A 16,689-nucleotide genomic window follows, 5' to 3' on the forward strand; every position below is an offset into this window, starting at 1 on the left:
ATCAGAAGACTATTAAAAGATATAAAGTTTCACCTATAATATCCTTAATAAGTTATATATAGATTAAGAAACTAATAGTGATTCTTATAAAAATACTTACCAAGTGTCGTTGTTTTCGAACAATAGAACACCATCAATAGGTTCGTAATCTTTATTAGCTTTAGCACTTCCATCTAGGGTTCTAAAAGTTATAAAAACTCTTCCCCGAGCACCGCTATATCTGTTGACACGTAGCCTATACAGTCCAATAGACTCAGGCACCTCTTGTTGAGAGTCACTAAATGTGAAAATACCTCCGTGATCATCATCCAATATCATCACTGTAGCAAGAGAAGGGTTCACTAGCTTCACGGGTGGCCTGGGATTAATTTGGCCCGGAGAACCATTCATGGCACGAGGGTAACCGTCCGGTGAGAGTAAGTAACGTGGATTGCTCAGCTTGACGTAAAAATGTTCGTCTTCCTCGAAAACGTCATCGTCGATGACCGTGATGAAGATCTGTTTGTGAGCTTCACCAGGACGGAAGACAATTGTACCCTCTAGGGGTTCGTAATCGTCACCGGCGTTAGCGGTTCCATCTTCGGTGGCAAAATCTACGCAAACTGCATTATTCAGGTCACCCTCTCGGCTGATAGTTACTGCAAATTGGCCCACATTCTCCATAACTGTATAGTGGCCAGGATTAAAGAAAATCCTAACCGAATCGTCTTTCTCTTCTTTCTTCTTAACCTGTTCTTTAGTAGGTGGAGGTTCTGGACGTTCGATCTTCTTTCTAACCAAATTACCACCACCCATCAATTTTCTGGTGGCCTGAATCCTGTAGAAAGCCCTACTTTTGGGTCCTTTGTTTAAGATCTCTTCTCTTGCCATCATTTCGATTTCGTCCATACTGCATCGAGGATTTTTCCTTCTGATATCCCTCAATAACTGTATATATTCCCGTCTATGCTCCTCAAATTCTCTGATCTCATCGTTATCTTCTTCTTCGAACACTTTAAACCCGGTATCGGAAGCACTGCTTTTATTAGCAGTGCCCATCTCCACATCACCCTCACCTTCGACTATAACACCCCTCTTGTTCATCCTGTACCGTTTAGATAGGAATTTATAAATAAATAACCTTCTATCCGCAATATAAGCTGTTAGAACAGTGGTTGGGAAGAAAAAAAAAGTCAGGAGCCCCTCCCATACTTCGATCACTCCATGACTCGACCAGGTTAAGATGAGGTAAAGCCAAATATAAGCGAAGACACTCCAAGTCATGGTGACGAAAAATACTCTCAAGTGCTTTATCCTACGATTTTCAGGAGAAGGTATGCTCCATACACAAATTGCTATAATGACAAACATATTAAAAGCAGCACTACCCACTATAGTTCCTGGTCCTAACTCACCAGCTTCAAAATTCTGTCCGTATACTTCAATGATGGACAGCAATATCTCGGGTGCAGATGATCCGAGTGCCATTAGAGTCAAATTGGAAACCGTTTCGTTCCATATCCTAACATTTATTGTTTGTGTTTCACCATTTGGTTTCTTGATCACAACTTCTTTCTCCTTCGATGTGATGACTTCAATAGAAGCCATGAAACGATCCGCTATGATGGATACTCCTATGAATATATAAACTAGAGCAACAAAATAAATCAAACCTCTCGCTACTACATCTCCCGTACTTAGATTCCTATCCGGTAGCCATCTTGGTAATAACAGCCCATCCTTGCATAAAAACTGTGTAGTATTTTTCTTATTACAGTAAGCGTAAGGGAGAAGTAAAGTCAATAAAAAAATGATGATGAGTTTTATTGATACATTCATTTTTTTTCTTATATTAATGAATTTCAATATTGCTGTAATGGTAATTGAAGTCGGAACTTCTTTCACCTTGGTCCATTTTACATGCTATCTATTTTTTCGAATTTTTGAATATTTTGGAACTTTATTCTCCATCTTCCTCCCTGTAAATAATGAAATATGATTATTTTATGTTGCTTTACTATTAAACATCATCGTTATTAAAATAAGTTTAAATAACAATTTACTCTTTAATTTCAAAAGTTGATATGCATTTATTCCTATAGTAGTTACTACTATATGAACAAATCTTATCAATTATAAATTACTAACACAATGCATTTTGTAACGAAATTATTGCTAGTAACATAAATACTGCTGTAAGAATAAAATTGCTGCTACATTTGGAAAATAAATTGTGTAATACTCGTAGTATCACAGATGACTGAAATAGCTTCACGAACAAAACTAGTGATTAGTTTTTTAAAAACACATATAGATGCTATTACAGTATCAATTCTTAAACACAATTACAACAATAATCATATCAAATTAAATTAGTAGGCTTTCTATTGATAGGCCATAATTTTAGTGTAATTGCAATGACAGACGAACTATTATAGGAACAATTCTTAATTAAAAAATAAATCGGATATTATACGTAAAGAAACGTTTTATATCGATTATTTATGCTGCTACAGATAAAAGTAAATAAATTTATATTATATTATAATTAATATTTTGTAANCTGTAAGTATGGTTTTTGAAGGCTTTTGTACAAAAAGTCAGAAAGTAGGCTTAGGGAAAACCGGGTGGTAATATGGAACCTTACTGTGTGTTTTCAAAAAATGCTTTAATGTACCCAAAACAAATAGGAAGTACAAAGCAAGTTAAATAATTACAAAATCATTTACTGCAATGTATTTTATTGAAAAAATAATGCTTTTATAATAGAAAAATATGACCTCCATCAAAAATATATATTGCAGCAGCTTTTTTTCAACATTCTCAAGAAGAATTGGCGTTCTACCTAGTATCTTTTTCACAAATCGCTCCGGACGAATGTCTGCTTGCAAGTAGAGAGTTTGAAGGAGTTGGGTTCCATATTAAAAGCACCAATGGGGTCCGTATTTCACGCATCACCATATTGAATTAACTTATGTCTGTCAAGACCAAACTTTAAAAAACATGAATATTACACAGATTAATATGTACCCCAAGTCTCTGGAACGGAATACATGCATCAGTGAATCTAGAACTACACGATTTATATTTTAGAAATAATTAAATTCACTTAGCATTCAAAACTTTCGAATTTCGAAAAACACAAATATGCTGATTCACTACGGACAACCGTTTAACTGAAGTGGAACGGGTTTTCCTCTTGCTATGGATGTCTGCCTAGTGCAGTTCAGCCACAATCCACTACGGTTCATCTTTATTATCAATTTGAAATGGACGGGTTCCATAATACCTGCAGGGTTCCATAATACCACCTTTTCCTCTATTATTCTTTGTTTTCATCATAAGATGTAATTTAGTTATGCACACACGTCTATACGAATTATCATAAAATATTGGCTGAACCATTAAAATTTCATATTTTGCAGGAAAATTGTATTACTAGAACTAAATATATGTGTAATAAATAAACAAAACATAATATTTAAATGTATAAAACAAAACAGAATGTAATTACAACAATTATTCAAAGTGTCAATTCTCATTAATGCATTTATCTACTGTCGTTACCATAGTTATCACCTTTCAATATTTGAAATTTTTTAAATCTAAACGAGAAATTATTTATTGTGACATCGTCACAACGCCAGCTGAAATTTTTCGTCACAATGCTCTCAATTTTAGTAGTGCCTTGCCCCTGTACATCATACTTTCCTGTTAATAACACAGTCATGACAGTCAATCATCTAACTTCGTTCAGGAAATAATTTTTGAACTAAAATAACATGACTTCTGCTCTATGCCAGAAATTCGTATTAATTAATTGAGTCCTCATATCCGTAAGCTTTCCATATCTGGTGTTGACTTTCATCTATCTAACAACGTTCTCGAGATTAAGAAAGAGCACACAGACAGACAAACAGACGGATGACAGAGGAAATTTATAGGTCAAATTGCAGTCCAATATAAAAATAATAATAAGATAACTCTTTTATTACTTTTGGCTCACTCTGTATTTTAAAATGAGATTTCTTATTAATCTATCAATTCAAAGACAACATAAATTAAATTATTGCAAGTAACAAAGAAAACTTTAATCATACACAAACCTGATCTTTGAATATAAATAATAAATTAAGCTATTGTTAAATTTAAAAAAAAATTAAATATATAAATTAATTTCAACTTTTCTAACAGTTTGAAGTAATTAATCTTGATAATATGTTATTAATATGTGGATAATTTATATCAACAATAAACCATTGTCATAGAATATCAAAAAAAATGGCAGACAATACGTTTAAACTTTATTTTCTAGAATTGTTTAATGTGTTTATTAGCTATTTCACACGATAATTAATCTTTACATAGTTAGAATGATATCAAATAAGCTTTAAATTATATTGTTGCCTTAAATAAATAAAAAATAAAACAAATTGGTACGTAACATAGTTACAAATTAATTAAGCATTGCAGTAAGATATTCATATATACGACGTTGTTTACATCTTATAATTTATGATTATATTGAGTCAACAAACTAGATTAGCATACTATTATCTGTAAACAAATAAAATTTATTATATCTTTTATTGAGTTATAATATTAATCACATGTGGCGTGGTCATAAAGTCCCCACGCTCGAGATTGTGTCCTGAATCTTTCAGTTAGAAAATATCGCGACGACAAATTTAGTGAATGATAGATTGGACGTGGATCTGATATGTTGTGGTCTCTTCAGACTTAACAACATGTGACAATTCGCTTTGGGGCATTGTAAAAGAGAAAATTTCTCAAAACTCTACCTTAAAGGTAGACTTAAAAACGACTATCGGGGGCTCCTTTAATAACTTCCAAACTTCAGCATAAAAGATGCCCAAAAAACACGAGAAAAGGCTAAAATTTATGCAGAAAATGAAGAGGAAACGTGTAAATAGCTTCTAATTACCATACAAAAGGACTTGTAGAATTATGGAGTTACCAAAGTGCTTATGTATGCTAAATTGCAACATATCAGAGGAGGTTACAACATATCAAGTGATTTTGATAGCGTAATTATATCTGTATTTTAATATAAATTACGTCTATTTATATATTTACTTTAAAAAAATACTAATTAATTTAAAAAAAAACTAAAAATTAGAAATATAACAATTTTATTCAATACTTTATGTGATTTTAATCATATAAAAGTCGTGTATTCGTTGCGTGTCTGATCGAAGAATACTAACATAACTAATATTTTTTTCAGATATTAACTAAAAAGTCTGACATTTTATAAAGTTGGATAGTATATATACTATCAAAATTTGTAAAAAAGTAAAAAGGAAAAAAAAATTAAGCTGTGGAGATTTGCTGCAGGCTAATGTTCGAAAGTACTATTATTTTCGAGCTCTTCTTCTAAAGTATTGATCCGTTAAGAACTGTTATGAAGCAAGTTCGCATTTGTAACCGAACGACGAGAATATTTTTTTTTTTTGGAAGAAGTTCGGTTTAAAATATACAGTCAAAATTTTTTTCATTTCTATACGAAAATTCTTCCGGATTTTGTAGCAAATATCTGCATTTACCGGATATTTTGAAATAAAAAAAAAAAAAAAAATGTTTTTACGTCCAAAATTCCCATTTTGGTCGGTATGTATTCCGAACATTCGAAAAATATTTTTGATTTTCTACGATAAAGTTTAAATTTGTAAATATCGAAAATATTTATAAATATAAGGCTTAGAAATAAAAAAAAAATACTTAAACTCCAATAAATGTAAAAATAAATAGAAAAAAAAGTGTTTTTTATTGAGTATAACGTAGAAAAAATTCTTAATGTTCTAGTATTTTCGAACATGCTCTAATGTTGTAAATGTTCGAAAATACTAAAAATATTAAGAGTTTTTTGTATGTTTTTCTATACTATACTCCAATAGATTTAAACGTCAATAGACTTAAAATAAATAGAAAAAATAGTTTTATCTAGAGTGTGAGATAGAAAAAATAAAAAATTCCAAACTTTCTGACATTTTTGAACATTACAACGTAAAGGGAATATGTTCGAAATTAAGAATTGTTTTGTTTATAAAGTTTATATAATAAAAATTTTAAAAAATATATCGAATAATAATATTTAAGTGCTACTAAAATAGCAAAACCTATTCGAAAGTAAATTGTTATTGTATATCAATATTCTGTTTTTGAATCTAACAGAGAGAAAATGCATTTAATTAAATAATACATTTTCGCTAATGCCACTATTGATTTCGGTTGTTCATTCTACCGCTAGAAAAAAAAATCTAATTCCTTATAATTTTAATTAATTACTTATTTTTTTAATTTATAGAATTTTTAAAAAATTTAAATAACTTTTAAATATTCTTATTATGTCATAAATTTTTCCATTTAAACATAGTCCGTAGAGGGGGGCAGACGGGGCACGTATTCCTACCTGGAATCGAATAAAAAATTCCACAAATTACAATCGTAAAAGTGAACTTATGCCATCGACCATGAGAAGTTTTGATGCAATAATATATTTTATAATCTACTTGTTAAAAAAACTCCCAAAGAATTAAATAATTAAACGAGCAAAAACTATTGTCCAACACAATTCCGGGCTGCAATTTTTAATCATATTTGTAATTTAATCAATTTAAAACATACGAGTTTGCTATCAACCTCAAATTAGTGCTGTAGTGTCTTGCCCCTGTAAATCATACTTTTTCTGTTAACAATACAGTAGTGCCGGTCAACTATCTAACTCCGTTCAGGACAAATTTTTGAGCTGAAATAACATAACTTCCGGTCCAACCCATAAATTCGTATTAATTAATCGAGGCCTCCTATCATTAAATTTTCCATATATGGTCTCGACTTTTATCTATCTAACAACGTTCTCGAGATTAAGAAAGAGCACACAGATAGACAAACGGACAGACGACAGTGGGAGTTTATAGGTCTACAATCTTTCAAATTCCAGCCCAATAAAAATTTATTGATGTAATTATGTCTCCAAGCTTCCTCCCGATAAATTTTCTATGGAATGCCCATGCATTTAAGCATTTTTCTCTTCGTAGCATTTTTATGAGAAAAATTGATGGTGCTTAACAACAATATTAATCTAAATAATTGATATCATTATTATTATAGCAGTAAGCTATACTATTATTATTATATCAACAATATTAAACTATAAATAAATGTTGCAAATACGCTAAATTGAGCCATATCAGTTCAAGGATGCGGAGCAACAAGCTCTTCTTAGAAGTCATGATATAGATTATTATTATTATTATTAACAAAAGTAATGTCTCGGGATTTTAATCTCGGTTCGTATGTCGAAGCGATATAGGAACCTTAATATTAAGCAAAATAACAAGTAAGAAAGTAAAGAGGAAGTAAATTAATTGCCTTTAATTTATGTAAAGCCTTTTGTTTATTTATCGTGCAAACACTTACACTTTTGACGATCAACTCTTGTAATTTATTTTGCTCAAAAGTTAATTAAAGGAGAAATAGACGTCCTGTTCAATATAAGAGGAGAAAGCACAGCTGTTGTTAGCAGCTAACAAAGACGGCAGCATTAAGTATAAGGCTTTAGCCAATTTGGCAGCAATGCATTCAGATGTGTCTGACGCTTATGATGGAAGAAGGGATCAACCACAAAAGAAAGATCAATGTTATCTATAGAAGAATATATTGTATACTTTTTTGGCACCGAAAGAAACTTTAGATGAGTCCGAATCTCGAAAGAAAACCATTTTCAATTGAAAATTTTTTCAATTTTTTGATGGATATGCTTATATATATATATTTCATCTGCTCTGACGCGACCTTTCCTTGCATGATTGATAAGGAGTAAAAGTAACCTACTCGAAATTTTATTTGTTTCTACTAAAATCGTGCTAGTTACAATTTAAAACTCCGGCATTTATAATAAAGTTAAGTGTTATTAACATATCCGTGCCTAATTTAAATTTGTATCTCGTTTAGTGACATTCAAATAAATTAAATTCTAGACGCGTAACGGAGATAAGAGCGCGATTGTCGCATCGCATCGCGCGTTATTAACGCAGCAACATTAAAATTAAAATTTTTGCTTAATTTATTTTACATTTTTTTCTAGTATTCATTCTCGTATGCATCACTAGAACTTAATTTTTTAACGTGTAAATCGTGTTGTAAAATAAGTTAAAATATTGCTTTACAAATAATGCATTTTCAATTTTAAACAATTTCCTTTCAAGTATAAATATTTGAGTTTATCAATTGCGGTAGAAGACTTTAATTTAATATTTTCTCAATTTGTTAACTAACAATTTCAGCACGTTAAACTTAGCGAAAACTCCCGTATAAATGACTAATTGTCGACATGGCTCGACCTCAGTTGTCACCAGAAATGCGGTTACTGGACATCCATCCGAGTTTCTGTCATGACAGAAAGTGGATGGAGTTCCATTCAGAATAATATATCATTCATGCTGTGAACTACTCACATACTTAAGTTATTGGATAGGATTGTCTGAAAACTTCAATGCAAATTATTGTAATCTAAAATCGATGTCGGAATTCTTCTTTTTCAAAAATTTCCTTCAGCATAAGTATTTCCTTTTCTTTAATTTTTATTTCTCTTATAATTGCCTCTTTTGAATTATTTTTATTTATTTTAATAAATAAAAAAATTTCCAGTGTTACACGTTTAAATGTTACACGATTTCCTAATTCTTCGTACTTAATTTTATTGTAACAAGATTTATGGGCTGCATTTAAAAAAAAAATTGTAGACCTATAAATTCCTACTGTCGTCGTCTGTTTGTCTGTCCTTCATTAATCTCGAGAACGAAGTTAGATAGATGAAAGTCGAGACCAGATATGAAAAGATTAAAGCTAGGAGGCCTCGATTAATTAATACGAATTTCTGGCTTGGACCGGAAGTAATCTTATTTCAGTTCAAAATTTTCTCCTGAGCGGAGTTGTTGACCGGCATGACTGTATTGTTAACAGGAAAAGTATGATGTACAGGGGCAAGACACTATTAAAATTGAGAGCATTGTGACGAAAACTTACAGCTTGGCATTGTGATTATGTCACAATAAATAATTGCTCGTTACATCATTGATTAGAATAGAAAATGAGATTACTGCAACCGGATTGACGCACAGACGTACGTTTCTTACGGCACGAAAAGTTTTAACCATCGATCGAATCCATAATGATTTCTGTTTAAGTTCTATAGGATTTTATAAAATATAAATTATAATATTTTTTAAAAAACTTGTATCTGTTAATAAAAATGTATAAATTTTAATAATAGAGCAATGATAAAGTGACATTTACGAGAGATTTCCTCTTTGAAATTTGTCTCATTAAGCATTAGCGAATTGCCTTGGACATTAATTAATCATAACTGTAACACAGGATTATAGAACAACTGTTTGTTATAAATTTGAATGCGTCATGGTTACGTTGTGATTCGAAACACAGCATAAAATATCGAAAACACTAAATTATGCAAATTAGACAGGTGGATAGAGCGATCCTGTTACGTTTCTTATACGTTCAAACGATCGATTAAATCGAATTTTTTGCATCGATCCGCCTGAAAATGTGCAGGGATACAAACTTTTTCCTTTGCACCAAGATTTTGTAAAGGGATAACAATAATAATTACGATAGAAAATTTCGCGATTGTATATTTTGAAAGGAAAAATCATACGAGTTTTATTAAGAAAAAACAGAGATATTAATGTAGAAAAGAGGACAAGAGATAGATGAAAGATAAATATATAAGAGCATTGATGAACAATGGAAATGGAAAAATGACAGAAGATACACGTAGGAAAATACAAAGAAATTGATGTATTATAGATACAAAAAACAAAGAAAAATAAAATAAAATGGATGAGTTAAATGTCTAGAAGTGAAATAAAATGAAAGAAGCAGAAAATACAAAAATACTCTTCAAAAAAAAGTAAAAAAAAAAAATGTAAAATGAAAACAAAAATGTGTTACGAAACAAGGAAGATAAGAATTGAACTGAGAAAAATCAAAATAAAAGTACGAAAATAAAACAAACAAAACGTAAAAAATACAAAGTATACACTGAAAATATATATAAATATTTTTTTAACTTTACTCCTTTTTACAAAAAAACACAATTTAAATTAAAAATTAACTCATTTAATGTAGGATTTTTATCTGTTTTTTAAGCTTTTAGACAGTGTACGGTATATTTTAAATCGTTATTTACATAAAAATATACAGAAATAAAATCAGTTTATAATATTAATCAGATATCGAGATAAATATAAAAATGTAAACATGTTTTAACGATGTTTACACAATGAAAAACTTATATATAGGTACATATAACTAAAAATAAATGGTTGCTAGGGAGGAAAAATAAAATAAAGAAGAATTGAGAAAGGAGATTTTATTCGTCTCAATGTAAGTAAAAATCGTTAAGAATTTATATAATAAAATTTTAAGAAATTCCTGTATAAATATACAGACTTATATAGATCTATGCAGAAATACGTATTAAATATTGCTGTATAATTCCTAAGGATTTTTCACTAACGCCGAAATGAAATAAAATCTTTTCTCAATTAATCTTGAATTAATTAATTTTTTCTTTAATTAATTAATTCTTAATGATCGCAGCCGGACTACATTACTTAAATTGCTAAGCAGTAAAAAGAAAAATAAATTTAATGAAAATAATCTGCATAATTTACACTATAAAAGTTTACATTGCCCTACAATTATCGTTAGCTTTCGTATGAATTTTATGATAATTTTCAAATTATTATATTAGCTATTTTATAGTTATTGGTTTAACTAAGAAGCATATTCTAATATCTAAGTGAAATTAATTACATTTAGTGGCAGATATTGCAACATCCTTACACCTGCTTCATCTTATCTACAATGATTTCAAAATTTATAGTTTCTCTGATCGTTACGCATATTAGAGTTAAATTATGTTATGTTCTTTATATGGTTTGCATCGTTTACAATTAATTTTTAGATATTTTTAAATCATTTATGTTATACGCAGGGAGTTAAGGAGAGAAAATGAGAAAGAGATAGAGATGAATACTCCCCTTCTTTAGTTATACATATTTTATGTTTCAAGCTTTGTGTATACTTTATACGATTTTCTAATTAATTTTTTTATGTTTTGATACATTCATCTTGATATTTCGAAGCGAATAATCCAAAAAGTTTTATCAGTTATTGAGAAAATTATCGTTTTTATCTCCTATCAAAACTAGCACATAATTCTTTCGATGCTATCCGTTAATTGCTATCTAAAAATAGCATATTCCTTGATTGTGATATGGTTAATCCTGTTAACGGTATTCCATACGGTTCCTGAAGTATTTCCGTGTTTGTTCCTGTAAGATTACAAAGGATATCCAAGAAGATTATAAACATCAAAAGACTTTCTGACCATCATTTACTAGCTTTATTTTCTTTTTTATTTAATTTTATTGCTTTTCATCCAAAAAATGCTGATGTAATAACATTTTTTAAAGAAATATTCGTAATCGTGAAGCAGTATTACTGCATATGTGCACGAAGTTTTCACGAATAAGTATGTGCAAACAACAAAGTGTCAAGTGCTGCATCATCGATCGTGGTGATGGAATACATCCTTCTATACAGTCTACTAAAGAAAAGATTTCTGTTTTTATATATATACATATACACATACACTTGTATATTCCTGTAGCAGCATATTCTCTAATCTCATAAAGTTTGAAAATATTTTGAAGAGGATTGTTTGTCCGATTTACCAATATTTATTTAGTTCTCGATACTTCCTTCTTGCAGCATCTACTTTAAACTTTCTCCATATTATTTTTAGTTTGGAAAGTTTGAGTTGTGTTTTGATTTAAAAATATTTTTATAGTGATTAAGGAAAACTTTTCTAATAACAAGTTCCTATAAATATTTGTTAAGAGATAAAGTAACATTAGCAGATAGTATGGTGAAATTTCCTGTAACACATTAGGTAATTAAGCTAGAGTGGCATTAACTATTGCAATTTTTCTGTAACTTGTGTTAAATATTTATGTGATGTAATTATAATTATAAACGCAATAATAGCTTATGTAGTTTGTAGAATGGCATTTGATAATAATTTTTCTTTTGTAATCAGTTGAAAACTTAAGGTTTTAAAATGGATAACTTTAATGTAACATAATTAAACTTTACCAATTTCATAGCATATTTTCTGCAATTTTTATAACAAAAATAACTTCGTTTAATGCTTTAATATATAAAATCGAATGTGCTCAATTATAATAAATAAAATTTAACAAGAAACAAGAAGAGAATCACTCAATACGATTGATTAAAAACGCTTCAAAGCAACACGTTTTCGATACTTCACATTATTAAAAATTTGGCTTAAAAACTAAGAAATAAATTAAAGAATTAAAAATTTCAAAAATTTATAATGAAAAATACTATTCGCACTTTTATTTTACAAAGCAGCTAACCTGTTATTTAACCGGGACGTTAAAAATATTAATGAATAACATTAGAGGTGTAAAAATTATTATTTTCGGTAATTACCTCACGAATAATTGCCCGTTGCGTCATTAAATTTAATAAACAGAATTGGTGAAAGAGGAGGTTAAGGAGCAGAAATGTCAACAGAAAGAAGAAGAGCAGGTAAAGATTTTTTACTGTGTCCTGAATGTTGATGAGTTGTCTCCTTTGCTTGTGCTTCAACTTCATTTAGTCCTCGCATTCCTTAGAACAGATTAGGTTTTGTACAGCTTAAACAGCATTAAATTTAAAAAAGAGAGAGAGAGAGAAATTTTTCTTTTGAATTGTTTTATTTTTTTCTTTTAATTTTAAATTCAATTAAATTTTTTATATCAAAATCTGAAGTGAAAGATGACGTGTAATCATACCGTTGCAATGGATGTAAAGATCACATCAAAAATTCAAAGGCATGAAGTCTTATATTTGATGTAATTTATAGAGAAGAATGTTTTTACATTCTTTTATTTTAATACGTAAGGGTAAAGAATAACCTAGTAAACATTGAATAAATAAGATTTTAAAAGTAAGACGAAACAAATTGAAATATATATATATATATAGGCCTATACATTATGAAAGAGTACAGAAAAAAGTTTATGAATTATATTCAGAATTATAAGAAAAATTTTTCTGACTTAGTTCGTAAGAAAGAAAGAAGAAATACGGAGGAAAAAAGATCATTTGGATGAGAACCAAAGGAGGAAATAAGAATCTGTTAGGTTGTGAGTTTCGCCAAACTCTGGATAGAATAATAAGTAAGTTTCTACAATAAATATTTGAAACTGATGGGTTTTTTGCTTGTTACATTAACACAAGTAACTAACGCAAAAAATAAATAAATAAACAAACAAACAAAGAGAAAATCACGTTGGGTCTTTCACCAATGAACAGAGAAAAAAAAATTGAAGCACGTTTGGAATCTGAAAAGGAGCAATAATATTTTTTCACCTTTGCTCAATTTTCTTCTTTAATGTTATATAATTTTCCTAACGCTTACAGAAATATGTGTTAAAAAATAATAAATAAAATAAATCTTTCTTCTAAAGAATTTTTGCTAAACTATTTTACTTACAACCCATTTTAAAAAAAGGAGCTATAAAATTTTTGAGTTTAGAAAATTAATGTTTTATACTTTTGTAATGAACTTTCATTTAAAAGTAATAAACTGGATTATTAATAAATTTTAAATAATATTTTAATAGGAAGTAAAGTATAGAACTTTTTACAGGTTTTTTTAAAAAATTAAATTACATCGTTAAATTTGAATTATCTGACGGAATTTTAAGGTAATTTATTATTGGAAAATTATTCTAAGAATCTTTAGATGAAATTTCCAGTAATATTTCGAAAAATTTTCAATCCTTATCCAAAAAAATTAAAAATTATAAAGCATATTGATAATTGATACACATATATAATGAATCTCTTAATACAGATATTTCTGTATATTTTTTAAGTTATTACAAACATATTAAAAATTAATAAATATATTTAAATACAGTTAATATATTTATTATGATAATAATAATAATTCACGAATTTCATTCCTTAATTTTCTCACGAATTTCACTATCATGATCAACATTGCTATTCTGCATATCATCACCATACAACACTAAAAATAACTATTTAAACTAAAATATAACTGATTTTTCTAGATAATATTTGTTATACTATCCAAAAATTACATATTTTATAGCAAAAATAAGTGCAAATCCTTATAAACTAGACGGAAACAGATTTCTGAATATCTCTAAGAGATCTCTTTCTCTTATTTTAATCTTCTTAAATGTATACGTGCAGACGGACTTACAGAGAAGCTTAATTATAGGAAAATTGTTCGATCGGCCAATAATGCAAATACCACACCCTTCTGAAAAATGAAGCACGTGTACGTATGTGCAGAAAACGTGACAACCTTCTACCGACCGAGAATAGAACCACACCTTTCTGTTCGGTCGCTGCATTTTCTTAAAACGAAAACCGTAAACAGAATTCTACAATTACTCAAAAATGACGTAGAATTGCGAAATTGTATTGTATTTATTTATAACATTCAAAACTGCTTGGAGGAGGAAGTGTTTACGTTAGCATCTCTTACATTTTTCAAGGGAAAAAGTCATCTTTTATTCTAAGAGAAGATGCTAAAACTATTAAAAAATGTACAAATCGAATCTTTATACTGCTCGCTAAACAATATATCAATGTCCTTTTGGAATTAAAGCTTGTATCTCTTTCACTTTCTACTGTTTTCGATATATTGATACTATGAGACCATTTGTCTTCTGTGAAAGGATATTGGCTAAATAGAATAGAAGAAATGACTTAAACTTTTTCAAAATACTTCAAAGTATTGACGCTCGAATGACACTAAAATTTAAAATCTATTATACATTTTTAATTTCAGATGAATAGAATTTATTCCTTTCATTATATAAATGTATTTTATACTCGGTAGACTGTCTGCGTTATCTGCCTGATTAAGTATGAAACCTTTCAATATCTTGACTTAGAAGGTAAGAGCAAGATGTCAAACTTGCACTTTTTACGCTTGTATTTAACTTCTTGTTAGCTACAAAATTAGATTTTATGACCTTCTGCAATACTTCAATTTACTTCGGCATACGAAGCGCTTCGGAAAAATTTTTTTCGGTACGACAGTAAAAAATTGAATTTATTAAAAGTTTTAACAGTGATTTATGAGATAAAAACGTTCATTTTAATGTAAAATATAGTTAATATTCTATCACAGTAAGCTGAATAAGCGTAATATAAAGATTCTATCATTAAAAAAATAATTAAAATAAAATAGAAAAATTAAATTTTACATACAAAATATTCATTAATTTACGACAGAATATTTTATTCGTTGAATCATGCGACGATTAAGGAACAATTTAAGTAATTTATCTAATTTTTATGTAAACAAAAAGTTGAAGCATGTATTGATAATTAAGTACCACTACTTTAAATTTGAAAGTAATTTTTTAAGAAATTTCATGGTTTGTAGTTCGCTTTATCGTAATTTGTAATAAGTTTCGGTCAAAGATTTCAAATAATCAATTTTACCGTCCATTGTTTAGGATCTTTTGTGTCAGAAAACGTTATCTTTTTAAGAGTCTTTGGAGCATTTCTCTTTGATCGATTTTCTTGCCTGGATATGTAATCTTTTGCCTTCCAACAGAATTTTTAGGCGACGGAAAAATAACCATTTCCACCTTATAAGTAGTTTTTAAGCCGATTTTAGATTAAATTTAAATTTCATGATCGTACAACTCTCCGTTTTTCTTCTCGAATTTGTATATTTAAACATGATTTTATTACTGCAGGAGCTAATGTTTTCAGTAATTTAATACAACATTTAAGCTTTGCATGATTAAAATAATAACATTTCTGCATACTAACTACTAAAAACTAAAGTGAAAGGAACAAAAAAGGACATTTCTGTAATGCTTTACAGCGCAGAAATTAGACGAATCACTTAAAGGAATTTGAGTATGAAGTGTAAATCGACTGTGCTTATTTTTTTACACGTGAAAAAGCTCCACGGAGAGATTAAAAAAAAGCTGAACCTGTTAACGCTTTATGTGTGTAAAATAAGAATAAATAACCACACCCGTATGAAAATAGATAAAATGATTAATTAATAAAGGTTAATAATACATAATGAATACCCATTTTAATAATATAAATGCTGTTTTGTAATTTTAATTGTATCAAACAGGTAGATCAATGCTACCTTATGTAAAAAAATGAAATTTTTTGTAAGGTAGGAGAGTAAAATCCATCAAAACTGGCTTTAAAATCAGATAGTGACCTTTTTGGCCGGTAGCCAGACTAGTTACCTGTGAAACCTGTCAACAAAAGTACAAAAACTAACTACCTTTGCTTCCAAAAAAGAATAAATACATACATATATATATATATATATTCTTATCGATCACTCATTACTTTATCATATAATAAGTTATCATGATTGAAGAATAACTTTGTTAAATTAGTTACCATCTCCTAACTCGTGATATTATAGTAATAAGATAGCATAGTTATCACTTTGTTGTCGTTAAGGTGTGGATTTAACGTATTCTGCAGTTTACACTTAGCACCGAATGTTTCCATAATAGCATGTTCGACAGTTACATTACTTTTGATAATGTTAAAGAT

General features: G+C 28.9%; 1 protein-coding gene across 1 annotated transcript in view; it reads right to left on the minus strand.

Annotated features, from left to right (window-relative positions):
• The window catches only part of LOC111629400 (sodium/calcium exchanger 3-like), a 62,510-nt gene extending 60,569 nt beyond the window's left edge, over positions 1-1,941 (minus strand). Inside the window, exon 1 of the mRNA XM_023373296.1 lies at positions 101-1,941. Within this exon, the coding sequence (XP_023229064.1) occupies positions 101-1,818 (1,718 nt within the window). The 5' untranslated portion in view covers positions 1,819-1,941. The remainder of the gene's footprint in view (positions 1-100) is intronic.
• Between the last annotated feature and the right edge of the window lie 14,748 nt (positions 1,942-16,689).

The sequence above is a fragment of the Centruroides sculpturatus genome, unplaced genomic scaffold, assembly GCF_000671375.1.
Source record: "Centruroides sculpturatus isolate CEXI.00-Female unplaced genomic scaffold, Cexi_2.0 scaffold586, whole genome shotgun sequence".
In the NCBI taxonomy this organism is placed as follows: domain Eukaryota; kingdom Metazoa; phylum Arthropoda; class Arachnida; order Scorpiones; family Buthidae; genus Centruroides; species Centruroides sculpturatus.